The 27,619-nt window shown below is 47.0% G+C and overlaps 1 protein-coding gene across 1 annotated transcript in view; it reads left to right on the forward strand.

Moving 5' to 3' along the window:
* LOC138454998 (very-long-chain 3-oxoacyl-CoA reductase-like) overlaps positions 1 to 27,619 on the forward strand; it is a 266,556-nt gene that overhangs the window by 229,187 nt on the left and 9,750 nt on the right. The window contains exons 9-10 of the mRNA XM_069607112.1: positions 15,153 to 15,218; positions 16,008 to 16,157. Coding sequence (XP_069463213.1) covers positions 15,153 to 15,218; positions 16,008 to 16,157 — 216 coding nt within the window. The remainder of the gene's footprint in view (positions 1 to 15,152; positions 15,219 to 16,007; positions 16,158 to 27,619) is intronic.

A 27,619-nucleotide genomic window follows, 5' to 3' on the forward strand; every position in this document is an offset into this window, starting at 1 on the left:
GTGTGAGCATTTCACCTGTAGAGGAATGTGTGATGAGCAAGGGAGGGAAAGAAGGAGAGGAGAGCGGGGGGAGGCCCCAATTAGGACCCAGGGGGCGCCCCTCCACAGGAGTCACCACAGGTGATGAGTTCCAGTGACCATTGTGCGGATGCGTTCATGGGGGTTTATCATCCGAGGGGTGAAAGATACTCCACATCAACTCCTTCCAGGTGTCGAGCGACACACTTGAATCATCAGCAGATTTGGCAACACTGTTCTCCCAAGCTTTAGTCTCGGCACCCACCCAGCGTTCCATCTCTTTGTACCATGTGTTGTATTGTGGGCCGTTAGGTCGTTTCCAGGCCATAGCAATGGTCCTTTTGGCTAACAAGTACGCAATGCCCATGAATTTCGCTGTGTGTTTGGATTTGGCCAGTCCTAAGACGCACTCACTGGGGGACCAGACGTATAGGGACATACCTGCCCTCCTGCAGGTCTGTTCAACTTCAATCCAGAGGCGTTGTGCCTTTGTGCATTCCAAAAACAAGTGTATAAGATCTGCCTTGTCAGCATTACACCATATACAATTAGGGCGAGTTTGTCTATTGAACTTCGCCATCCTGTGTGGAGTTAGATATGAGCGATATAGTACATTCAGTTGAATTAGTCGGAAGCTAGAGTTCCTGGACACTTCCTTGGGAAATGCGAGGGCTCTATCCCCTTATCAGGTATTACTATCCCTAGATCATCTTCCCAGCTGGATTTCAATTCTGAGCTGCGAGGGTTAGGGATATCACTTAGGTGACCATATATTTAGGACACTGGTTTCCAACCCTTGCCTAGGTTGTATAGCAATGTGAGTAAGGGGCATGGTTTGGGCTCTTCAGGCCAGGTCTCCCATCTGGCCCTTGCTACCATGCAAATTTTCTGATACCACAAAAATTGGCCGTTGGGTATGCCATTTTTGGCCTGTAGTGAGGTCAATTCACAGAAAGTACCATCTGTGTATAAGTCTCCCCAAGTATAAACTCCCTTTCTTTCCCAGAGCCTGATGGTCGCTAGGTCAGTGTTGGTTTTGTTTAGGTCGGAAACCAATGGAATTTCCGGGGAGTATGAACGTTCTAAGTGTAAGAGTGTCTTAGACCTATGCCATATTCTTCTTCCCAGGGTTGCTAATAAGGGAGCCCTGCTCAGTAAGTGTTGTGGTGTTTAGATGAGTTCTTTCAGTCATATTGGAGCGATCGTGTGTTGGAGCTGAGCAGTTTCAGACGAGACTTAGTCGGCCAACCACTTAGCCACAAAGCTATGTTGGGCAGCTAAGTAGTACTTCTCTAAGTTTGGGAGTTGGATTCCTCCCAGTCTGTATGGAAGGGTTAGCGTGGATAGTGCCATCTTGTGTCTGCCCTTCCCCCACCGGAACTTACGGACTAATGTCTCGAGCAGGTGGAAAAAGGGGGTATTGATATGGTAGTGTATACTTTGGAACCCATAAAGAAATCTGTGGAGGAGAATCATTTTAATAATTGATGCTCTGCCCATCGTTGACAGGGGGAGCCTAGACCAAAAACCCATTGACTTAGGCAGGGCGGGAAGCGCTGCTTTAGTGTTATATTCGTGCATCAGTTCCGGGGTGTGCATTACATTAACCCCGAGGTATCGGAACGTGGTTAGGTGCCACTGTATTCCCACCAAAGGTAGGTCTTCCACATTCTTGCCCCTCATGTCTGCCAACAGGAACAGGCAGGACTTTTTCCTGCTGAACTGTATTCCGGAGACCTTAGCATAATTATCTAGGACTTCTAGCATGGTCGAAACATTAAGGTGTGGGTCCCTGACATATAGCAGGACGTCGTCTGCATATAGAGAGATTATGTGGTTTCCTAAAGTAGATGGCGATTGGTTCTAGTCCTAGTATGCAAAGCATGGGGGATAACGGGCAGTCATGCCTGGTGCCCTTACTTATGTCCCACATTGCAGATACATACCTCCCGGACTTCACCCGTGCTCTTGGCCTAGCGTAGAGCACTTCAACCCATTTGACGAACCTCTGCCGAAGCCAAAACGCTTAAGAACCACTATCAACCATTCCCAGTTAATGGAATCAAATGCCTTTATGGCATCTAGGGAAAACAGCGCATAAGAGCCTCCGTTTAGGTTGGTCTGATCGATGACGTGCTGGAGCCTGCGAGGTTTGCGGTGGTGTTGCGTTCTGGTACAAAGCCGCACTGATCAGTGTGTACTACCTCGCCTATTCATCTGGAGAGCCTCCTGGCTAGGATTGTGATTAGTATTTTGACATCGTAGTTGAGCATTGCGAGAGGGCGGTAGGAATCGCTTTCGTTTGCGGGTTTATTGAGTTTAAGCATCAGGACCACGAGCTTTTCTCGCATGCTTTCGGGCAGGATCCCTTGGTCATATGCCCCCTGAAAGACCTTATGTAGGAGCGGTGTCAGAGATGGTTCATAGGCTTTGTAGAATTCTGGGGGTAGCCCATCAGTGCCGGGAGCTTTGGAGTTGGCTAGGGATTTAATAGCCTCTGTTATGTCTTCTGTGGTGATATCTGCATCTAGGATTTCTCTGTGTGCGGGAGATAGTCTAGGTAGCCCTATTGCATCTAGCGTATCTGTAATCGTTTCTGAGAGGACCGGAGAGTCAAGAGTGTATAGCTGGGCATAGAACTGTCTAAAGGCGTCATTAATGCCTTGTTGAGACTGGTGTAGGTTGCCATTTTCATCTTTCAATTCAGTAGTTAGGTGTTTAGGGTGCTCTTTCTTGCAGAGCCAAGCTAGTTGGTGGCTGCGTCTGTCTGCTTCCGTATGTGCCCTAATGGTTCTAATGGTATTGTCAAATTTAGCAAGCCTGCTCCAAGCCTCTTTACATTCGTCTCTAATCAATCTGAGTTTGTCTTCCCCTTGCTGTGTGCCCTGGGTGGTGTACTCTAGCATTTCAGTTTCTTCTCTGTGTTCACGTTCTGTCTGTAGTAGCTTTCTGATGCCCCCTGCTTTCGCTATGATTTCTCCGCGTAGCACCACTTTCAGGGCATCCCATATCGTGCTTATGTGGTCTACACTGCCCATGTTTACCTCGATATAATTCTCTAGGGAGTCTTGTAGTTCGTTTCTGAATGCTGGGTCTTTCTGGGCATCTATAGGCATTCTCCACATTGGAATGTGGGGGTCTATGGCCAGAGATGCTCCACTCCACTACTAGGGGAGAATGGTGTGTGGTGGATCTCCCTAAGTATTGCGCCTTTTCCATTTGGGGTAGGTGCTCCCTGTCAGTGAGGATATAATCTAACCTGGTGTAGAGGCCATGTGGGGATGAGAAGTAGGAATAGCCCCTTTCTCCAGGGTGTAGTTCCCGCCAGATATCTGCAAGGTCTAAACGGTCTACCATGGTGTTAAGCGCAACTGTGGCCACCGTCGGGCCGTTTGGGGGGGTGCTGACCTATCCATTTCCGAGTTGCTCACACAATTAAAGTCTCCTCCCAGATAAAGAAGCCGCTCCTATATTGAGCTATTCTAGTGTACATTTAATTTAGGTGAGCTGGGATATTGCTGTTTGGGAGATATGAGTTCACAATGCATATTTCTGTTTGCTCAACACGACCCCATACTATCACAAATCTGCCTTCTAGGTCTGTCTCGGACATTGTTAATTGGAAAGGGAGTTGGGGGTTGATCCAGGTGAACACCCCTCTGACGTATCTAGAGTAAACAGCCCCGAACCCCTGTACGCCCCAGTGTTCCTATAATTTGTTTATGGACTCCCCCGTACAGTGGGTCTCCTGAAGTAGGGCTATACCGACCCCTAGGAGTAGGTAGGATTTAATTCTGTTTCGGCGGTGGTAAATGCCTAATCCCCGCACATTCCACATCATCGCATTGATTTGTGTAGCCATAGCAGTTTAGGGGGAAGTTTCAAGGCTATTTGCACCTCATTGTGGGCACCCACAGCGGTGTTCAGGCAATAGGGACATCCTGCCGTCCGGAGACCCAGACCCGGCCAACCCGCCCCCCTCCCCAGTCCACCCCAAATCAAAGCATTATAGTATGGAGACATCGTAACTAAATTAACCTTCAATCTAATGACAGAAAAAACAGAACTTAACAACCTTAAACTGCCCCCAGCAGCCGCTTCCAACAGGCAGCGCTCAGGGGCTCTAGCGCCTTCAAGGCCCATCCAGGTCATTTGACGCGGGTAGTGTGCTGGCAACCGGCCTGCACGGGTTCCAATAGGGTGGGTAGTAGCAAATTGCATGTGCGGTTTCGTGAGCTCCCGTCCATGGTAGCAACTGATGGTATTGCAGCGATGGGCGGCCTTAGTTGTTTGCGTCCTGCATCATTATAGTGCCTCCTGTCACTTCTTGTGGACCTTGTTTTTTTCTCATTTAGTTTCAGATCGTGGTTCTGGTTCCTCGTCGCCAGCTAGGTTGATGTGTTCTGGCCACATGTTTGCAGCGGCTGGGGTCTCTAAGAAAATTGCTTTTCCTTTGTAGAGTACCTTAAGGCGTGTTTTTGAGATTAAGTTTTCGTAACCTCGCTTTCACTGGTACAAAGGAATTCCATGCACGTTGTACTGGGGGGTGTAATCTGGGTACAGAACAATCCTGAAGTCATTTTGCTTGATCTCTCCTTCCCTTGAGAATTTTAGTATTGTTTCTCTGTCGCGAAAGTTTAAAATCTTTGCGATCATCGGGAGTGGGTATGACCCTGGTGGGGGCCTTTTTTGTAGGGACCTATGGGCCCGTTCCACTGAAAATCGCTCGACTTCACGCAGGGGCCCCATTCCTCTTCTTCCATACACCGTCCAGCATGTCACACTGAACTTTCATTTGTTTGCCCGCCGGTGGGGGTACAATGTGCGGGAAAGCGGTCTCGGTTTCCCCGCAATTCAGCTGTGTCAGAGGGTTTAGCGCCTCCAGCGGAGACCGTGGAAGCCCGATCTGGCCTCATGGGCGCGCAGTGACATTTTGGAGATTGGGGGGAGACATCTTCGGTGGCGGTTTTCTCAGCTTGTGGGTTCTGATTTTTGTCGGAAAAAGCGCCAGCAGGCTCAGAGGAGGTTTCTGCGTCTTACGATATGCTCAGTTAAGAAATTGATGGCAAAATGTGTCTGCAGTAGGATCTTTTCCAGGATCTAAGACCTTCAGACAATAGCAGGTACCTTTTGAAGATACTTTATAGAAGGACTCCCAAAAATATGGAAAACAGTACCTAATAGTCAGGGGGAGCAAACGACTCACAAATCATTACCATAAGCTTGGGTGGATCACTACAAGTGTACGTTCAGCCACAAGAGTACAAACGAACAACAACTAAAAATAAATAGTTTACCAACCACGGATGACCTTTTTTTGGAGGAGGAAGTACTTAGTGCGTTAGTAAGACTAAATACCTCAAGAGTGGCTGAGTGTGGCGTGAAAATATATTTTAAGTTTAAATGAAAGCATAACAAGACTGATTTAGAAAGACAGCTCTGAGACCACTGTCACACCCCTACACACAAGTTTGCGTAGAGACTGGCAGGCTCGGCCGGGCCGCAAGACGGAAGCTGCAGGTGTATTAGTTAAGTGTGTGTGTCTGTAGAGGGGGCATGTTTGCACCGTGGAAGGGAGGGGGCTGTGGAGAAAGTGTAAATGTATTTGTGTAAGTCAGGAGGCATGTTTGTTGCATGGAAGGGAGGATGCGGGTGGGCGAGTAAGTATGTGTGTTTGTGAGGGAATGGTATAGGAATCTTTATGGCAGTGAGGAGGCGGGGGAGCAAAAGTGGATTCTGGGAGTGAACCCTACCCCCACGAAAATATGATATTGGCGAATATTAAAGGTCACACAAAACCAGACAAAATATATCAGTCTTTTTTGCGTGCAACCTTTAATATTTGAAAATATCACAGAACCGGGCGGCTGGCCCAGATGGACTACCTCCCTGGCTCTTGAAATCTAGTTCGGCAGGCTGAACTGTTATTTTGCAAGCCCTATATACTAAAAGTATAATTGAGTCTCGGGTTTCGCCGTCCTGGCAAAAGGGTATAATTGTACCTAGATGTGAAAGTGATTCATGAAGCTGTGTAAATAACTACAGACCTATTTCCTGGGGAGGATAGCTCAGGGGCAACGCGCTCACCTTGGAAGCAAGACGAGACGGAGCAACACAGGTTCGATCCCCAGGTCCACGCTACGAAACCTCTGGGTATTAAGCGCATTATAAATAACCCATCATATCATATCAATAGGTACTTCTGGGAAAGTGTTGCTTTCTGCTTATAATAAGGCTTGTAATAATTGCCAAAACAAAACAAAGATATTTCAAATGGGGTTCAAGGATTAGGTACACAGATTTGTGGATTTATAATAAATTGCCTAAAATAGGATTTATGAAAGCAGAGGAAGGTCCCCCTGTATCTGGCCTTTCTGGATTTTAAAGCAGTTTTTGATATAGTGGACAGTGATAGACTTTTAAAGACATTATTAAAAAGAAACACCCTCTTGGCATATTAAAATGGATCATGCTGTTGCATGAAAGGAATACCACTCAAGTAAGACTTAATGGGCAAGGGATTCTTCCCAAAAGTATCCCATTGGATAGAGGCGTGAAGCAGGGGTGCACCCTCACACCTTTCCTTTTCAATTATCATTCTGACCAACAGGAGGTTTCAGATAATTTAGGAAACTACCCTTAAAGCATTACTCCTAATAAATCCTTCAGTTAGCCTATGCCCACGGTATAATTCTGCATGACAAAACACCACCTCAGTTCCAACATAGCTTGGAAGCTGTGAGCAAATACTCAAAGTAGAATTCCCTTCAATTACACCTTGAAAAAATTAAAAATATGGTTATGAGCCTCTCAAGGTGTAAACAAAGACCTTCCGTGTGGAAATTGAATGGGAACAAACTTGGAAGTTGTTGAGGAGTTCACTTACTTGGGCTTCCTCTCATGAAGAATTCTGCTTAAATTACTAATCAGAAAATGTTTCCTATTTTATCAAACATTACACATTTTGAAAGGAATTATGGTGACTATTCCTGGTTCCCATTACCCATCAGGCCAAAATAATTCTCATTGTAACTTATGGTATGCAAAAACAGACAAAGATGGACTGGGATTCCCCAAATTTATTGGAAGGATTTCCATTGAGATATTTGTGGGGCTTGCCCCCGAGAGCACCATTCCAAGTAATTAGATTGCAATTAGCCTTGAAATCATTGAAATAATCCGAGAAGAACAGGAGATTAATGATTGCACCAAAATTAAATATGAGATTGAGGATTCAGGTATTAATGGAACACTCATTAAGCTTTCTCGTCTAAGTGCCAAAAAGAAATTATTAATCTTAAAAAAGAATGTCAGGATTTCATACAAATTCTAAACATAACTGAAGAAACCTTAGTGAATTTTGCAGTTTTTAAGGAGGTTGTCTTTCGAAGAATTGAGGCATGGGATTGTGAGTGTAATTGCTCATACTTGTATCTATGTACCTTGGTTATAACTAAGTTCACAAATATTGCAATAAATGTCTAAGTAAATGGGCAGCTAAAACCTTTATGGGTTATGAGATTCAGACTGAACTCCCTATGTGGGAAATGTTTCGAGCTTGAAATAAAGTCCTGAGTGACAAGAGCCATTGAGACACTACGATACCTTTTGTTTTGAATGTAATTAATTGGAAGTTCTAAGACTGTTAATATCTGGTCGTTTTGTGAGTAATACTAAATTTGTAAGTGAAAATGTAGTTTGCCAAAGGTTATTTCTAGAAAGGCAAATCTCATTGATTGCCATTTTAAAATTTTAGAATACAATTGAATGTAGATAATTTACTGCTAGAAACATGTAAAGAATAGTTAATATATTTAATATTCAAGACTTATTTATGTATCATGAAAGTCACAAAAGGAATATATTTTATGTTTTAATATTGGAATACATGTGTATGAAATATGTTTCTATGGTTTTATAAGCAAAAGCTTTATTGTAAACCCTATTGCTAAATTTAAAAAAAAGACTATGGGATCAGGTAGGTGGAGGAGAGTGGAAAGGAGGTGCGCAGACTCATGTTCTGTGGAATGATGCCCTGCGGAAACATGTCAGTAAATGCTGAATGGAAACTTGTGCGGGAACAGTAAAATGCTGACAAAGGGAACCAAAAAGCTGGAGACCATGTAGAACCATGGGCGGTCTAAATGAGCCGCTGCTGGCCACTTCAGTTCCATCAGAATGAACCTTTCCATTCCCTATATTTTCATCCGCCCTTCCTCCCTCATTCTTCTCACCACTTCTAACCTCTCCCTTGTGCCAATTCCAGCAGAGCAGCTGCACATGCCTCCTTCTGGATCCATATTCAGCCCATGGGTTTCTGAAAATAAGATGATGTTCGATTGTAGGAGGGGATGGTATGCGTACGCACCGAGTTAGAGACAGGCACCCACAGGCCTGGCAGGTGGTAAACACTCTTTCACTTATGACCCTCTAACACGCACTTGCCTGTCTCTTACGTGTATTTCCCGGTTCCAACTGGTTGAATGTTCTAGGAGTGCCCAAGGATTGTGCGGAAGGTTAGGAGATGGGTAGGTGTAGGAAGGCCGGAGAGCGGGATGTTCAGGGGAAATGGAGGTTTGCCAATTCCTTCAAAGCAGTAGAAAGGAGTAGTGTTAACTCAATAAAGGCACCAACTACTGAAGCTGGCTTGGCAGAAAGCTCTTCTGCTGCAGGCCATATGTATATGCCTAAGCATGGTTCAGTAGGGCCAAATGGGGAGGGTCATTCTCTTTCCCTTATGGCCCTGTTAATACATGCTAGGGCAGCAGATGCCGATCGCCAGGATATATTTACCCTTTTAGAGGATATCTCCTGATATGTCTTATTTGACTGAGGCCTGGTTTACGCCTCAGTTGAATCCTGACATTGTGCAGATGCAGAAGCCACCCCCCCCCCGACTACAACATCCTCCATTTAGATAGTGCACCCCCAGCAGTTGGGGGAGGATTGGCACTGCTTTATTCAGCATCTTGAAATTGCACCTCAGTTGTTCTTAGTCACAACCTTTTTAGGCTCCGAAGTTCACCTAAAACTTCCACTGATATTGTATTAGTTTATAGACCCCCTGCTTCACCATTGGTTAGTTTTGCTTGGGTGCTGATTTGGTTGTTGCCTATCCCGATTTGATTCTCATGGGCGATTACAATGTTAAACCTAACAACCCCATGCAAACACCTGATCAGTACGCAAGTAAGGGGGAAAATGTGCAAGACCTAATTTTCTCCGAAAGAAATCGTGTGGCCGTTTTTTAATCCTATTCCAGGTTTTTGGTCTGATCATTTTATTCTCCCTTTCATTATTGCTGTTACGGCTACTGCTTCTCTGCGTTCTTTAACAATCCCTTCACAGAAGAGGCACTGGGGCACCTTTTCCCCTGCTTCCGTAGATCATTTTCTGGGGACTAGGACAATCCAGTTTACACCCAAAGATGATCAAGATCCTTGCAATGCTCTTCTTAAGGCTATGGCAGATGCAGCAAATGTCTTTGCACCTGGTAAAGCCAGTTACAGTTGGGCTAAACCCTCAGAGCACTGGTTTCACTTGAAGCTTCGGGCCCTCAAGCAGGCCAGTCTAGTCTGAGCACAAATGGCTGCTTGATGTTGATGAGAATTCAAAAGTGACCTATAAACAGCCAGTAGCTCAATACCAGGAAGCAATCAAGGCGGCCAAATCTGAGTATTATGCCGACCATATTTCATCAGTTCCCTGTGCGGCACGTGTGCTCTTTAAAGTTGCCAAGGCAACTGACCGACAGCGACCACAAGTCTAATTTGACTCTATTGCGTCCTTCTTCAATGAGAGGATTCAGAATATCCAGCTTGCCATAGATTGTAGTGGAGTAGCTTGTTTAGAGACAAAGTTCTCTGGCTCTCCTCTAAAATGCAATGACTCCATGATGGCCCTTTCTGAACCTTCCGGAACCAGGCACTGGTGACACTGTCACTGAAATCACCCTCCCCGGCATACCCGATTTTGGTTTATCCAGTCTCTGCCAGTGGAAGCTATTCAACTTTTCACAGCTGCAGTTCATCCACCTTTATCTATGTGCTTGTCTCTCCTCTATTGAAGAAGCCACAGCTTGACGCTGCTCTTGCAGCTAATTATCTGCCCAGCTCATTGCTACCCTGCATCATGAAGCTCATGCAAGCTACCGTTACCACTGGACTGTCTCGGTAACTTGAATCCCAGACTCTTTTACATTCATTTCAATCAGGCTTTCGCCCAACTAGGGTTGCTGAGGCAGTGGTGGTCTCTGTTTTGGATGATCTCACCATACTCCTAGACCACAGAGAGGTCATGGTTTTAATTCTCCTTAACCTCTCTGGGGCATTGGACGCGATCGACCATAACATCTGGCTCTTGCACTGGCACTTCCTGCCCACTGCATTGCCACTCTCTGCCCCAACTTTCAATGCTATGTGGATGACACACAGCTCATTTTCAGGCTCCCCTCTGCCACCTCATCCCTGACTGTCTGCTATCCAGAAGTGGTGTGCCGCCAACAATCTCTGCCTTAATGCCAGTAAGACTGAGATTCTCCTCATCGGCACACCTGCTAAAAACCTCAGTGTCATCTTCAACTCCACTCTCTCCTTCTCTCCTCTCATCTCTGACATCTCTAAGAAGTCACACTACCAGCTGCACCTCCTCAGAGGTATCCTTCCTTTTCTCTCCTTCCCCCAGAAGCTCACTGTCTCCAGAGCTCTGGTTCTCTCTAGGCTGGACTACTGCAACAGCCTCTTTCTAAATCTTCCTGCTTCCACTCTCCGCCCTCTGCAGCTCATCCAGAACAGGACTGCGAGACTTGTCCTTAGCCTCAAGCCCAGGGATAGCATCCCTCCAAGACTGAAATCTCTGCACTGGCTCCCAGTGGCTGCGAGGATTAAGTTCAAAACCCTCTGCATCGTCCACAAGGCCTTCTGGGGCTTGGGGCCTCAATATCTTCATCTCTCTCTTCCTAAATTTCTTCACTCCGCTGCCTCCGACTCCCTTAGGGTCAGTCGCTTATCCAAGCAACGAGTTGGTGGTAGATCTCTTTCTTTGGCTGGTGACGCCCTCTGGAACAGCCTCCCTGAAATTTGTGGAGAACCATCTCTGGTTCCGGAAGCACCTCAAGACCTAAACTCCTGACTGAACCTGCACTGGTCACCTGGCTACCCTCTGATCTCGGGCCCAGGTCCCCTCCCCCACCAGCTGCACACCTGCACTGCCTCTCGGGCAACCCTTTCATGTGGTGACTCTTTCTGTATCCCTACAGTCCCCCCAGCTCTTGACACTTGATGTCTGCACTTACTCCTGCACTTGCCACAAGCTGGCCACCTATTGTTTTATTTATTCTTTTCTGTTGATCCTATGTATTGCACTTTCCCTTTCCTCCCTCCACTTGCACAATCTCAATTTCACCAGGCCTAGTAAGATTGTTGTCTTTGTCTTACCGCTGTTCCCCCTCCCTTACCTCGTCGCATCTTGAAACACTTGTGTACAGGCGCGTTATAAATGCCATATTATGTCTTGCTTCAATGCCTGGAAATGGCAGGGATCTCTGGTCCTCCCCTAGCTTGTTTTACATCGTTTCTGTCAGAGCGTGCACAGCTGTTTCTCTATTTCAATTTCAATCTCCCCCCTTATGGCTCTTACCTGTGGGTTCCCCCAGGGGTCCTCTCAATCCCCTCTTCTTTTTATCCTTTATCTTCACCCGCTGGCAGACCTTATCCAGGAGCACGGGGTGCAGTTCTACACATACGCTGACTATACCCAGCTGCTTTTCCACTTGTCCTCCCCAGAATCTGACTCCCCTCTTAAGCTTTGAAACTGCCTGGCCGAAGCAGGGGATTGGATGGCCAGAATTTGGCTAAAACTAAATGAAGAGAAAACAGATCATGGTCACAGGCTCTGCTACAGCGCAGGCAGCCTGGACCAAGGATTCTGGCCTGAATCTCTCGGACCATGTGTCAAACCTAGTAATTCGGTTAATAGTTTGGGTGTTAAAATTGTTCCATCTGGTTCATGGTCGCTTCAAATCTTGGCAGTATGTAATTCAGGTTTTCTAAAGTTAAAAATCTTGAAAAAAACACTACAACTTTTTCCATCATAATCTCGAGCCAAAGTTGTGGCAGCCTCCACATTACGGTCCATGGATTACTGTACTGGTATCTATTTAGGCTAACCAGCCTTTTTAATCCAGAGGTTGCAGCTACTTCTCATTCTCAGGCCCTCTTTCGGCAGCTTCACTGGCTTCCGGTAAGCAGTTGCATTAAATGTAATATCTTCTGCATTGCGCACCGCGCACTTCATCAGTCTGGCGCGGTGTACCTTTGCGATAAAATAACCCTCTATGTACCTTCTAGGGCTCTTAGGTCAGTCTCAGAAGCTCCTTATATAATAGGTTATTTATAAAGCTCTTAATACCCAGAGGTTTCTAAGCGTGGATCTGGGGATCGAACCTGTGGTGCTCCATGTCGTCTTGCTTCCAAGGCAAGCATGTTGCCCCTGAGCGATCTTCCAGAGACCGAGTTCCAAGATTCCGCAGAGCGCGGACAGGGGGCCGAGTGTTTTCGACTCTTGCACCTGCTATGTGGAACTCTCTCCCGGGTCAGTTACGGGAGGTGGGTGATCATCTGAGCTTCCTGAAAGCTTTAAAAACCTACCTTTTTCAATATAGTTTTTTGTCATTTACTGTTCTACAGAGGTCTCTGTTCACTTGCTGCTTTCTTAGCGCCTAGATGCATCTGAGCCATAGCTAGCGCTCTATAAATTCTGTTACATTACATTACACTGTAAACTCCGTTGCACTTCTTGTTAGTGGGTATTTCTAGCAAGGTGGGCTAAAACAAAAAAAATCTAAAAACAAAAAAAAAAACAGCAAGTATACCACTTGCATGACTTGTTTGTCCTTAATCAACCACAACAAAACAGGAGAGAGGGGACTTTCTAAAAGCCTAACCCTAGCTACATCTATAAATACCCTACCTCGCATCTGCAAAAACACTACAGAAAACCAAAGCTGACTTTATAATCAGCTCATAGGAAAAATGCTTAATGGTCTTCAACATGTTGGCAGCCTGGCTAGGGCTGCAGGAGGCCATTGATGCTCCAAACGATGATGCTTGCCGGTGAATTGAGGACTTGCAGCCCGTCCCTGTCCATCTGACTCCACTCGGCACCAAGTTGACGCTCACTTAGGCCCGCGTTTCAACGCTGGTCTTGTCTCTCGCCCTTGATCTAGCCGACATCTAACTTCTTGGACATTCTACCACATGCTCATTCCTCTTCCCCCTTCATCCAGAAAACAAATAGTCATGTGTTGTCTTGCCCTCCCATTTGGCACTCTCTCTATGCCTCCACCCCTCACTTCCTCCTCCTCCTCCCCTCCTGCAACTACATCTCCCTCCACCTTCTCCTTCTTGCGCTCTCCTGGTGGTAATCTATTTGCCCACTTCTTCACATCCTCCTCTCCTCCTAGGTTTCTATCTCCTGCAACCTCTCTTGTGGGCTCTCTGCTTTCTCTCCTCTTTCAGCCCCAGATCCTCCTGCAGCCTTTATTCCTCTGTTCCCTTTCTCCTTAACTCTAAACAAAACACAACCATACCTATATTGTGCAGCAAACCGCACGCACTTCACTACACCGCAACACCGAAACAGGGCAAACATAGCCTCGCACAACAGCACATGACAACTACCAACCGAAAAATCACACCTACGCTCAGCGAAAGGTGTAAACCGAACTGAAGCTGCCATCAGCACATCACGGCTCTCTTGCCCTTTTCTCGCTCAGTCCCACTAACTTACCCTACCCTCTTGCTTTTCAAATCTGCCAGCGTGCCAGGGGACCACTCCGGTGGTGATGGTGCGCGTTATAAATAACATAACTGCTCCACGTCTCCAAACTCCCACACTACCATTCCCCCTGGTGTGTGCTTGCAATTTCTCCCCGTAATCCTCCCCAGGTCTGGCTTCCCTTAACGACTTGCAGCGGAGTATGATTACATGGATTGTCTAGGCCAGCAGGCCTTCATGAGCCCACGTGTGTTTAAATCACTTGTACAAGCTGTCCTCCCAATGCAGACCGAGCCCTTAAAAGCATGATCCGCCATCTTGGATCTCCCAGAGTCACACGTGTGCACAGGTCCCCAGAGTGGAGCGACAGGACCAAAGTCTCCTCCACAGTGTGTTCTTCCTCTGCAGTAACAGTGAGCATTTTTCAATGAGTATCTTTTTAAGCCAGACACTGCAGGGTAAGGGTTTATAGTGCAATACGACTTTATTATAACATTCTGAGTCGGATTTCGTAAAAGCGCAGTAGCGGGAATGTGGCGGTTGCCTGCCTTATGCCCCCAGTGCTGTGTGGGGATCAGGGGGCTACTCCCCATGCCATCCAAGGGCCCCCACATCATATATACAAAAAAGGTACCAGGCGCCACTCTCTAGAAAGAACATGGCATGATAACCTGTTCTGTGGTTTTATCACACTTTGAGAGTCTGCAGCCATCGCTTTTAGCTCACGCAATATTAATTTGCATATCAGTCTTTGTCCCGCCCAAAAGAGCAGTCCAGCACCGAAATACCAGGCAAATCTCCTTTGAACAAGAGTACTAACAGCAACCCCATACACAGTGGGGGGCCAGTCTCCTGAGCTCCTCCCACACACACCTTAAAGGACAGGCAGAGGACATGGCCATGATCTAAAGACACTTTGCTAGCCATGAACCAACATCCCCTCAAAGATGCTCAAGAATCACAGAAATACTTTGCCATCTGAAATATAGGATGTAAAAGGTGCCCATTTATTGCAAAAACATACTTGCGTCTACTTCTTCTGCCTCTGCCATGGGGTACAATATAGCGACCACAATGGTATTGGCTGTTTCTGAAGAAGTCTGCCTATACAGAGTGACAGCAACGATAGACACACAGACCCAGGTGTGACTTGAATAAGCAGGCTGGTACCTGCAAATGGGTACACAGCCAATGGTAATAGACTCTTATAACCTCTTTGCAATTAATTTGCTTACTTTAGTTGTCACCGCCCCCTTGTGAGCCTTTAGGATTCAGTGAAACCCTACAGTGCTTTCAGATGGAAGGACTATCCAGCCAAAGATGGCCTCTACCCCCTGACACTGTGATTTTCATTTCAGGCATACGTTTCGTTCTTCTCCAAAGCCCTGGAGGCCGAATACAGAAACCTGGGGATTACTGTGCAGGTAAGTGTGCCTTTTCCTGTTAGTCATAAAAGAAAAGCAGACTTCCCGAAGTACACGTTTGCATTTGACCAGTAGAACATTCAAAGCTAGAGGGATGTGTATTTTGCAAGAAAAGCACAATGGCCCTAGAAACGTATAAACAGCTATGCGCTTAGAACGCATGGTTAAGACCACAACCACTGAGCGAAAAACATTCTCCAAGACAAATAAGAAGGGGATTTTACAATTACTGCACTGTTTTTACTGTGACCCCCCCGCCCCAAAATGTTGACTTTTTAAAATTTCAACCCCCTTTTCACCCCATATATATGTGGGGGGATGGGTATAGTATATAATGAATATATGTAAGAAGGCATTGAAACAACATTGTCAGTCATCTATATCCTTAAGACACTCTGTGGCTGGTTTAGTTGCCGCATAGCGGGCCATAACGTAACAGTGTGGGCAGTACAGTGCCCTTTATTCATCAATCCAGCCAAAGCTGACTTGCGTTCCCTTGGCCCACTTCTGTAACAGCGCGGGCGAGGTAAAAAAACAATGGAATGCCATGCTACCAAGAGGTGTTAACCCGTGATCAAGAATCATTGGCTCAAGAATTTCCATCCATCAATTTTCTAGGTAACCCTTTAGGAACATTTTGGAGGGTCACAGCAAGAAAATTACGACTGCTAAATGCTGGTAGTACGCTCACAGCGGGGTTCAGTTGCCAGATATGGATTCATAAGCCTGAGATGGCCACTTGTGTCATTCTGTTTAACGTATGCTTTTTAACTTTATTCCCCTTGGCAGTGTGTGGCACCTCTTTTGGTGTCCACAAAGATGGTTGAATACAAAAAGCCCAGCCTAATGGTGAAGACAGCAGAGGACTTTGCCCGGGAGGCCGTCAATACCATCGGCCTCACGTCGTCGACCAATGGCTGTCTATCCCACAGCATTCAGGTAAATATCTTGCAGCAGTAACACAGGAGTTGCGGTGATTAATTTACTGATTCTCTCATACTACCCCATTTCGATTGCAAGCTTCTTATCTACCTCCAAAGAATGAAAGTGAGTCAGCCCAGTCAATGATTCAAACCTAGGATTTGCGGGGTGTATTTAGATCAGCTAACCAACGCGTTAATGCACTGGGCTCGTCTAGGCCTTCATAATAATGATTGCATAAAGTACCTGAGAAAGTGTCCGGCCGCTGGCGTTCCAGCGTTCAGACACATTTTATTGAAATTGTAATGTTGATAAGTGATTCATCGCACGAGTACAGTTAAGCTGCTGGAAACTGGGACTCATGCATTTGGTGAAAGGCCTTGGAAGCCAGGAATTCGATTAGATTGCTTACATTTCCAGCCCGAACAGCACTACCGCTCATGTATAGTGCGTCTGTGCCGATTGCTACTCATCATTAACACACATGGCAGACATCTCCAATGGTAGGAGCCACTGTTATGTGGCAGACAGATTCTGAAATATTGTACCAGGATTTTCTCAGGTGGACAATCGGTCCGAATAATCCGATTCAGAGGGAATCGAAACTGCAATCTGTCATTGCATGGAGTGTTTCTGCGTCAGCTACAGCCCAAGTAATTGACATCCTGATTGATCGTGACTGTTTAGCTCGGGCCAGCACATGGAGAGGCTATTGGAAAGAAGAGGGTTGAAGAGCGTTAACTGAACCCAAGCGAACATACTAGCTCCCGACCACACACGAGCCGGCCAAAGATAGTGATGATTAAGATGGTCTTCCCATGTTGGGCTATAAATGATAATATCAATATACGCCCTGCAGATATCAGAATAGGTCTGTAAAATCCCATCCATTAGTCTTTGCAAAGTCTCTGGTGCACTGTGTAAACCAAAGGGTAGGACCTTAAATGTGAAAAGTCCTATTAGTGTTGAAAAGGCTGTTTTTTCTTTGTCCGGGCCATGTAAAGGAACCTGGCAGCATCCCTTAGTTAAATCTAATGTTGACAAGAAAACTGCATTTCCCAGCTTGTCTATCAGGTAAACTATATGCGGCATAGGATATGCATCAAAGACTGAGATAGCATTGACTGGCCTAAAATCTATACAAAATCTCCTAGTTTGATCTGGTTTGGTCACCAGTACAATGGGAGATGACCAAGGACTTGAAGAAGGCTCGAACATTAGCCTTGAGCATACTCTCCACTTCGTCAATAATAATCTTTTTCCTTGCCTCTCGGGGTCTATAAGGCTTCGAATGACCTACTTTCCCCGGTGGTGTCCGTATATAATGGTATGTTCTGTGTACCCTCCCTGGTGCATCACAAAATACATTAAGAAATGCGGGAACAAGATCATTCAAACTTTCTTGCTTTTCATGGGGGATTTGTTGGGGTATTAACTCTACATTATGAATTTCTTGGGGTGCCAAACAAGAAAATATAGGAGTGTGGGAGATCTCTGGGTTTCCTTTCCACTCTTTTAGAAGGTTGACGTTATAGATAAGAGTCTTTTGGCATCTGTCTGGTTGGGCTACTTTGTAGTTACATGTTCCCACCTGTTCCAATACCTCCTAATGCCCATGCCACTTTGAGATTAATTTGTTCTCCGAAGTCTGTAAGAGAACCAGAACTTTCTGACCCACTGACTAAAGACTTGACTTGGTTCATGTGTTCTCATAACCGATTTGTGGTTTGAGACAGTGGTATTGCAGTCTTCTCCCTCTCTACCCAGGTTTCCCTGAGCATGTCGAAGACCCCCCTTGGCTCTCTACCCTGCAGTAGATCAAAGGGGGAAAATCTGGTGGATGCTTGAGGGGGTTTTCTTACAGCAAACAAGGCACATGGAATCATGCAATCCCAATCCTTCCCGCCTTCACCAACTAACTTTCTTAGACACATGGCAAACCTGATCACTCACCTCCTAACGGCAGCAAAGATCACAATCGCCCATCTCTGGAAACCCACTGAAGGTGCAGTGATCGCCATGTGGTTGGCAAAACATTGGGACACAGCGGTAGCAAAGAAAATTACAGCTGCTTGCATAGGGAAAGGGTGGGAATTTTACAGCATCTGGTCCACCTTCTTTGATTACGCTGAACAGTGCCCAGGGGTGGCGTGTATCCCGCCTACCCTCAAGTGGTACACTAAACATTAACCCCTGGGAAGTGAAGGTCAGCCCCAAGCAACAAAAGACTCTGGCTCTACTAGACAGATGGATAAGCACCAATCTCTGATCTGCTCCCGACTGCTGTACAGTCTCCGGGGTTGAACAGGGTTAGGAGGCTTGGGGACTTCGTCTTACTACTAGTGCTTGGTAATGCACTGGATTTATGCTGGCCCCCCGTCATGTTAGCAAGTTTTATTGTGTTGCTTCATTTGTTAATGTTTTTCTTTTCTTTTCGTTGTTAACTTGAAATTGCAAATAAATAAAAGGGGGTTAGATAAATACCTGTCTCTCCCTATCCTATCAAGAATGTCCCTACCTAGCAAACTAAAACTAAATAAAGGTGACCTAGTGTCCAAGAAGTCTCTGACCCTCACACTAATACATACAACTAAAATATACAAGGAATATTTGGCTGTCTTCAGTTAAACAAAATGGTGTACAGGTTCTAACTTATAGGATTTAGAAAGTACTTCTTGTGACCAAGATTGGGCTCCTTTCCACGGGATCAATTCAGGAATACCCTTGGAAAAGTTCTGATTCAATGAAGTTCTGTTCAGTTCAACACAATATATCTTTTCCCTCCACTCCGTCCTTCCACTTGTTAAAGTAAATGTCTCTTTCAAAAACACTTGTTCAAAACTCAAAGCAATCAAGGTCTTCCACACAAATCTTCTTGGTAAGGCAAATGTCTTCTCACAAAACGCAAGTTCATAAACCAAGGCAATTGTTCTCCTCAGGATGTAAAGCAATTACTAGCATATCACACTTTTTCCAATGGAATACTTTTGTCAGGATAGCACAGCAACTACCTTTGGTTATGCAACAGTTTGGCAAAATGATAATAGACTTAACAAGATCTTTCCACCACACCTTTTTTACAACAATCACACTTCTTCAAAACATCATCTTCTTTCCTGGTACACTTACCTGCCAGGACTAATTGCTACTGACATTGTTTCTGGTCTACTCACCTGCCAGAAGAAAACTCCTTCAACTACAATTGGTCATAGTGGCAATATTTGATCCAAGATTCTCCACACCAGTATCCCATGTAAGGAGGCTGAATAATGATTGCCCTTTTTATAGTCTCCTGACTCTTGGCAATGTGGGTTACAGGTTTCCCCAAACTGGAAACTCAAGAAAGGAGAATTGCGCCCAAGTTTCCTCTTGTCGGCTTCTTGATATCCTCTTGGCTATTGGCAATGTGGGTTACAGGTTTCCCCAAGTTGGTATTCCATAAAAGGGGAATTGCGTCCTTGTTGCCTTGGTACTGCTTCTTTACAGCCTCTTGGCACAGTGAGCAGGGAGTCCACGTCTCATCTCAGAACAGGTTATCATGCCATGTTCTTTCTGGAGAGGAGCGTCTGCTATTTTTAAAAAATATTTTCGAAGACTTTAGGGGTTGGTCACTCTGAGTTACCTGAGGGAACTCACACGTGGACTCCCTGCTCACTGTGCCCAGAGAGGATCAGCTTCACCTCACTGATGAGGCCCAACTAGGCTGAAACACGTGTATGGGGTTGCTGTTGGTACTTTTGTTCAGAGAGGTTGCCATGGCATTTCAGTGCTGGGCGGCCCATGTGGGCGGGACAAAGACTGATGTGCAAATGGATATTTCCCTTCTGTGGAAGGTACAGTGAGCAAAAAGCGTGTGCTGCAAACTCTCATCTCAGAACAGGTTATCATGCCATGTTCTTTCTGGAGAGGAGCGCCTGCTACCTTTTTTGAAATACATCGGAAACTATGATGTGAGTACAGTCTGCTCCAAAGCCCTCTGCTATAGAGGTGAAGACAGAGACCCCCCAGAAAAAGAGTACAAAAGATGAATTGCCTAGCAACCCAGAGTCAATGGATCCTAACACGGAAACTGCCCTGGTAACTAAGACCAATAGGTGACCTATAGGTTGAGCCTCGTGGAAAAACTGAACCAGAGGGAGGCTCCATTGAGATCAGTAGATTTTTTGCCAGTAACAAAGCCCACCCTGAAAAGAAAACACCAATGCTCCTAGCCCCTTACTTAAGCGCTCTGCGTTCATAGATAGCCTAACCCATTGGGGAACTGTATTCTACAGCCTCTCACTAGCAGCGACCATGGCACATGGAATGCAAAGTTCTAGCTACTAGAACTATTTAGGGAGGCAAACAGCGGAGAACGATCCTTGCTCACCATGAGGTGCAGTGATAACTCAGGGTCAGATACCACCCGACATTGAGAACTTGCTGATGTTATCAATGTTTGCCCTGCTGGACTGGCCACAAGTTCAAATCCCATCAGGGCTATCGCACCCTTCGATCCTACCAAGATCGATCAATTGACTTGCTGTAAAAACGTACACATGACACAGTAGAATTGGGTTTCTAAAAAAGCTGATTTAATTCAGTATTCGGATAGGGAAAGATTTGGAACTAGGGCAGTTAAGCATCTATAATAACAAGGGCGTTGCTAAAGCAAATAGTGACAGAACTGGGACAACAGAAAGTGGGGCCTTCGTCCCATATTCTACATCTCCAGGGATGAATGGCCAAATAATACATTTTTCAACCTAAGTTTAGTCCTTGTCCCTCAGTGGCGCACTGGTTTACAAAGTCGTGTCCAACCGAGTGGCCAACGGAAAAGGCAAAATCCTAACCATAGACTAACCATAGAAAATGGCAACAAAAGAATGTACAAATCTTACTCTCAAACGTCCAGCTCTAATCAAATACAATTAAACAAAGGTTCTTCTGGCAATGCTATTTCAGGATTATTTGACTGTCTTTAATCTTGCAGCTTTAAAGGTGCCTTACAAGACTGTTCCCAGGTTTCATGAGTCTCTCTCATAAGGCATTAGTTCATCATTGTAGTGTTCACTTCCGGTCTCTCCCCACCTTGGATTTCTCAACATTCATTTCAGTTCCTTCGTAGGTATTGCTCCCTCCTTCATTCAAGGTCCTTTTCAGGCAGACACTATTACGATACTATCCTTCCTCTTCTTTTGTAACTCTTTACGAAGTCGTTCACCTTCAAGCTTTCTTCACGGTTTACTGCTTGGTTTGGGTCCATTCCTTGTGGCCCCTTCCAACGTCAGCCTGACGTGATCTGGATCAGTCCTCTGGGTTATCTTCATCCAGAGTAGTTGTTGCAAGGTTTCCAATACATACACTACCTCTTTTGAGGTAGCGGTTTTCTGTGAGTCCAGGAAATAAGATGAAGTTTACTGACACTTTATATTGTGTTGGCCCTTGGAATAATGTCCCCGCAAAAATGTTGCCATGCAAAGAATTTGCAGAAAAACTGCAGTTTTTTGCAAAAAACATTATTACATGGAACAGGGGAGCGGGGGATACCCCTGCAATACCCACTATCCCTGTCCCTATATATATGGTCACCTATATAATGTTGCCACAAACGTTTCCCGGCGACATTATGTACAGCGACCATATATATATATATATATATATAGGGACATTATTACCCGATACCCATGGGATCAGCTGGGTGAATCATGTGTTTCGGGGGTTTAATGTAGACCGCCTTATCCTTCTGAAATGTATTCTTAGCTTCATTATTTAGTTTTGGTTGGTCCTGTGAAGCAAATTCTAAATACTATCAATCTCTTGATTCTTCTCAAGTTTATTCTTTTCTCCTATGCATGTTCAAGTCCGTCTAATTGGGTCTATCTGGATGGTATAAGGAGGCGATTTCTTCCACCGGATTGTTCCGCACCCTTATATTATGCACATAATGTTGTCTACATCATGGACTCCTTCCAGTGCCTGTTTGGGCTTCCACAAAGTCCTGCATCTTCCAAGTTTCACACGTTCATTTTTAATAAAGAAAAACATGCCAGTCAGGCACAGTGTGGAATGCCCACAGCTTGGCAAAGCCTTAACAAAGGCTGGTCCAGATCCCCAAAGTATTCTAGATTCTCTCCATTATCACCCGAATAGGTCTGAGAACTTTGTGTGACAAGGCTAAAGTACTGGCCTTGTCAAGAAGGGGTGTAAGTGAAGGGAGGCGCTGTTACACGGCTGCAAATGCGGACGTGAGCCTCTGCAGCCCCACCCGGGCTGCCAGTACCCTGTGCAGAAAATCCTTGTTCCCGCTAGAAACCCACGTCGGAACAAACATTTACGGGTAGCGGAAAGTCTCTGCTACCTACTGTGTAATTTTTGGCCAGATCTGATGCCATGGAGCCCTGGTGAAGGAAGGGCATCCGGGCCAGGCGCCATCTTGCTCTGGCACCCAGAGTGGGAACTCCACGGACCGCTGGAGCTAGGCCAAGCCTGGTGCTCCAACCTGGGTGCAGAGAAGTAGGTGCAACGCAAGGGGGGAAAAGGGTGAGCTGGGGGCAACACGGTGCAAAGACGTAGCACAGCACCGGGTGCCCAGCAGAGGTCGGAGGCATGGTGGACAGAGGCCCGCAGCGGTGACAGTGTGTTGGCGGGCCGCTGTATGGCAGACACTGGCACCTGGCAAGCAACGGTTGCACACAGCGGGCAGATCGACACGCATATTGGAGGCCCTCGGCGGTTTACAAGTATAACGGCAGCGAGGGACTGAAACAGGCACACACTGCTGGACACTGTGGGCAGGCAGTGGCACTGCTCTGGTGGTGAGTGGGGTGAGTGCTGGGCCCTATAGTGCAAAAACTGACCTGACTCTGGCCCCTCCCACCTCCCCCATCAGAAGGGGGGAACATGGATAGGAGGTTCTCCCCTGGGCAGCGTGGCCCGATGAGATAAACACCAGCACAGTGCTCTATCTGCTGGGGGTGTGTGGGGACAGGACTGGGGGCCCGTTGGTTAAGGCTACCTAGGATGCCGCGGCCCCTTCTTAAGTGCATGCAGTCCAGGGGCACCGACCGTGGCACAGTGGTTGTGATTCAATACCACCACCCCACACTGGCAAGCGAGACACACCCTGAATAACTACCCACCGGGCTGAGCAGCAACACCTAGCTTTCTCTAACCCCTACCAACACCAGAGGAAGCAGGAGTGTGCTTGGGCATTAAGCTTGGTATACTACATAGCTGGATGAGCACTTCACTGGCACGGGGACCGCGGGCAGCGACTGAAATCACACTTAATATTCACAGGTCCCTTGGTGTTGGCATCCTAGGGGTCAAGTGCACCCGAGAAGCCATGTATCGGGAAACAGAGGTGCTGTGGCTAATGACTGGGGTCTGGCAAACAGAAACCATGGCTAAGGACAAAGCTAAGAAAACGGGGCTCCAACATAGAAGTGATCAGTACACAATCAGAGGCCCCTCGCCTGCAGTGGTTCACGCCCCCGCAAAGCCCGGCATAGGAGGGGAGACACAGGCATCTCAGATCTCCCAGACATCATGAGCGCCATAGGGGAGTCCAGATACTCTGTTGAGGAAAAAATAGATGGCCTATCAGCAGAGATGTCGTTTCTCCGACAGACTTTCTGTAAGCTTGCATCAAGGGTGGGAGAGACGGAACCGCACATCTCGGATTCCGATGGTGAGCTCAAATGCATGGAAAAGCATCTCATAGCGGTCTCCCAGAACCTCGCTCAAGGACAGTGAGGGGGATCATGCATTCAATACCCTGCACATCCTAGGGGTGCCGGAAAGGGAAGAGGGGCCCAGTATGGAGCTTTTCCTAGAACGGCGGCTAACAGATCTCTTTGCCCCAAAGAAGCTCTTCAATTTCTTTTCCATCAAAAAAGTCCACAGGATCCCAATGGGCCGACAGGTACCCAACAGGTACCCGGGGCCCCTCCTCGCACTATAATAGCCAGATTCCTGAACTTTCGGGACTGAGACGCTATGGGCCCCATCACCTACAATGGGTACCAGATTGGGTTTTCTTCGGACTATACAAGGGAGGTCCAGAAGGGGCACCAGTCGTTCCATTCGGTTAAAAAGAAACTGATTTTGTTGGGTATTAAACATGACCTTTTCTTTCCTGCGCTGCTGAAGGTGTATCATGGGGGCAAGGTTCAGCTCTTCAGCAATCACAAGGAGGCATGGACCTGGCTGGAAACTCAGGTACCGTCTGTGCCAGGACTCCAAAAGCCAAGGGGACAGCAGCGCCAGGAGCTGGGGCGCTCCAGGTTCTCTTTGAGACGCAACCCAAGGATTCTCCTACTGACAATGCAGCCGTGGCGGAGGAAACAGACAAAGGTGGAACTGCTGCTAGGCAGTCAAGGATCCATGGTGACTAGCTTCTTCAAGCGGGTTTGAGGAATTGAGCAACCCCTGGGGTCGGCAGGAGCGGCTTCAACAGTGACCTCGCACAAGGATACAATGATTTCTCAGCATCCGTTTGATGTGGTGTTAGAGAGACAGGTGCTTCGAGTTGGGGGGAAGTACGGGGTAGGGGAAGGGGGAGGTTTTTGTTGTGGTTGTATTTGGTTTACTGCATAGCTTCAGACATTTAGAGAGGGACGGGCAGACAGGGATTATGAGGCGAGCACCACAGTAGGAGAGAAGGATGGTGGGCTCTGGTGGGCAGGATCCTGGACACAATTCCTTGCGAATGATGGTACATGGCGGGGTGGTTTCTCTTTTGATGTGGAATGTAAATGGGTTGTGCTCCAGCATTAAATGCAGGCTTGTGCTTCAATTCCTTAACAGGTACTCACCGCGCATAGCACTCCTGACAGAAACATACCTAGCTCAGACCAAATGCAAGTCCTTTAAAAGATCTAATTACAAAAGGACCTTTCATGCGGGTCTCTCGAGAAGATACCATTCCAGCTGAGGGAGGTTCTGGCTGACCCCAGGGGAAGATTTGTCTTGCTGAAGGGTGAGTAATGGGGTCCCATTTGGGGTATTGTGGCAGTAAACACACCTCCCCCTCTGATGCTCGATCTACTGAACGGCCTTCAATCAATGATACTCCGAGATCAAGCTGACATGTGGATGTTGGCGGGGGTGGGGTTTTATTGAGGTTATGGATCTGGGTATGGATTGGACACATATTAGCAGCAGAAATGCAGCTCTCCCCAGCAAGCTACAGTCCTTCGCTGCTGCATTGGGTCTGGTTTATGCATGGAGGATGTTTCACGCGTCGGAGTTGGGGGTTCTCATTCTTCTCCAACATGCACGCCTGCCTGTCACAGATCGACCATTTCTTCATCTCCCATGGTATAACCCATAGGCTGCTCTCAGCAAAGTTTCTGGCCAGAGGGATCTCGGATCACTCCCCACTTCTCATAGAGCTTAAAAACCGGTGGGGAAAACCCACTGCAAAGTGGCGCCTCAATACATATTACCTGGGCATCCCCAAGGTGGTAGAGGGCTTATCACAGAAAACAGCAGAGTATTTTTCTGTCAACAAGCGGTCGGTCGACAGGCTGGCCATGCTATCAGAGGGCTATAAGACGGTGCTTCAGAGGGGGGCACACTCTCTTGTGGCGGTGAGACGCCGGCAGCATGCCAGGGAGATGGAAGAGGCAGAGACGCTTTTGGTGAGGGCAGAGGAGGAATAACTTGCCTTAGGATCTAGGGCTTCGCAGGAGGTTCTAGTTACAGCACAGGAGCACCTGTGCAATGTGGCCTTGGATAATGCTAGGGCCGCACACTGGGCAGGGCTTAGTCAGATTCATGACTCTGGGGACAAGGTCGGGAAAACCCTTGCCTGGCTTGAAAGACAGAATAGAGGGACTAGATATGTAAGGGCCAAACAGGGTGAGCAGGGGGACGTTAACAGAGGATGCGAACATCGCCGGAAAATGTGCAGCATTCTATGAGGTGCTGTATTGCCCCCCTGAAGGAGGGTCCCCCAGCGAATGCGCTGAGCATCCTTGACTCCGTGGCGATTCCACAACTCATGGAACAACAGGCACTGGGGCTCGACCCGGACATCACAGAGGAGGAGGTGGTGGTTGTGCTTTCTCAGCTTCAATCAGGCAAGTCCCCGGGGCCTAACGGCTTCCTGGTAGAAACCTGGAAGCGACTGGGAGACCTGGTGCCGGTCCCATGCACCGTCTATTAGAGCAGTGTAGGTAGGATGGACATCTTGCCCTGGATCTCAGAAAGGCCTGCATTGCGGTACTGTCGAAACCCGGGAAGCCACTTGAATTCTGCGCCTCCGTTGGCTGATATCACTGATCAACGGGGAGCCTAAAGGCATGGAATGGGTCCTGGACAACCGCTTGCTTGGGGTCATACACCCCTTAATACAACCGGTCCAATGCGGGTTCATTGCCTTTGGATCAACGCGTATGAATCTTCGCAGAGTTCAGTTTGCTATTAGTCAGGCCTTAATGATACCAGATCCATTGGCACTCCTGGCTGTGGACTATGAAAAGTCTATCGACTCGGCTGGTTGGGCTTCTCTCTGGGAGATCATGGGCTGGATGGGGTTAGAGGGAGGCTTCCTGTCGTGGGTTTGGCTGCTTTATGAGTACCTAGAGGCGGTGGTATAAGTCACAAGTCAATGGGGTGTCATCCAGAGATTTTGTTCTGGGGCAGGGGACTATGCAGGGCTAACCCCTTTCCCCAATGTTGTTCACAGTGGCCATAGAGCCACTAGCAATTAAACTTAGGACTGCACTAGATGGATGGGATTCACATGGCACGGGAGATGTGGGGCGGGTTTACTTTACTCTCATAACCTCCTAATTTACATTAGCAGCCCTGCAGTCTCCTGTCCCGTCGTGAGTAACATATTGGCGGAGTGACAGGGGTTTAGCGGGCTCAAATTGAACTGGCAAACGTATGTTCCCTTCTTACTGCAGGGGGGATGTAGCAATACCCCGTAACTGCCTGTACTCAGTCTCAGCCTCTGGCCTCAAATAGTTGGGCATCCATGTGAGCCTGAGTACCTTGGATTTTCTCTGACTTAACTTACAGCAGGTGATGGATAAATGTTCTTCAGGCATGGTACATTGGCAATTTCTCCCGCTAACGATGTTGGTCAAGGTGGCTCTCGCTAAAATGCTTACACTCCCTAGGTTTCTCTATGTCCTGTAGAATGCCCCACTCCCGGTTCCCACAACAGTTTTCGCTACCATTGAGGGCATGTTGCGTGGGTTTCTATGCGGGGGAGAGGAGACAGTCACGCATTGCACTCAGAACGCTTCAGCGTTCGGTATGGGAGGGGGAAGTCTGTATGCCTTGCCTTCACAGATAGTATTGGGCAGCACATTTGATGCTGGAGAACGATGGGTTACACAGCGACCCTAGGCTTCGTGATAGAAACATTTAGGATGGGACGGAAGTCACCCAAGCAATTATGGTGGTGGGAAGAAGACTGCAGATCTACCCTTACTCATACTACACATTCGGCAGATATGGGCCGACACACTCCAACAGATAGG

Source organism: Ambystoma mexicanum, chromosome 1p (genome assembly GCF_040938575.1).
Source record: "Ambystoma mexicanum isolate Mex_15411 chromosome 1p, UKY_AmexF1_1, whole genome shotgun sequence".
Taxonomy (NCBI): Eukaryota; Metazoa; Chordata; class Amphibia; order Caudata; family Ambystomatidae; genus Ambystoma; species Ambystoma mexicanum.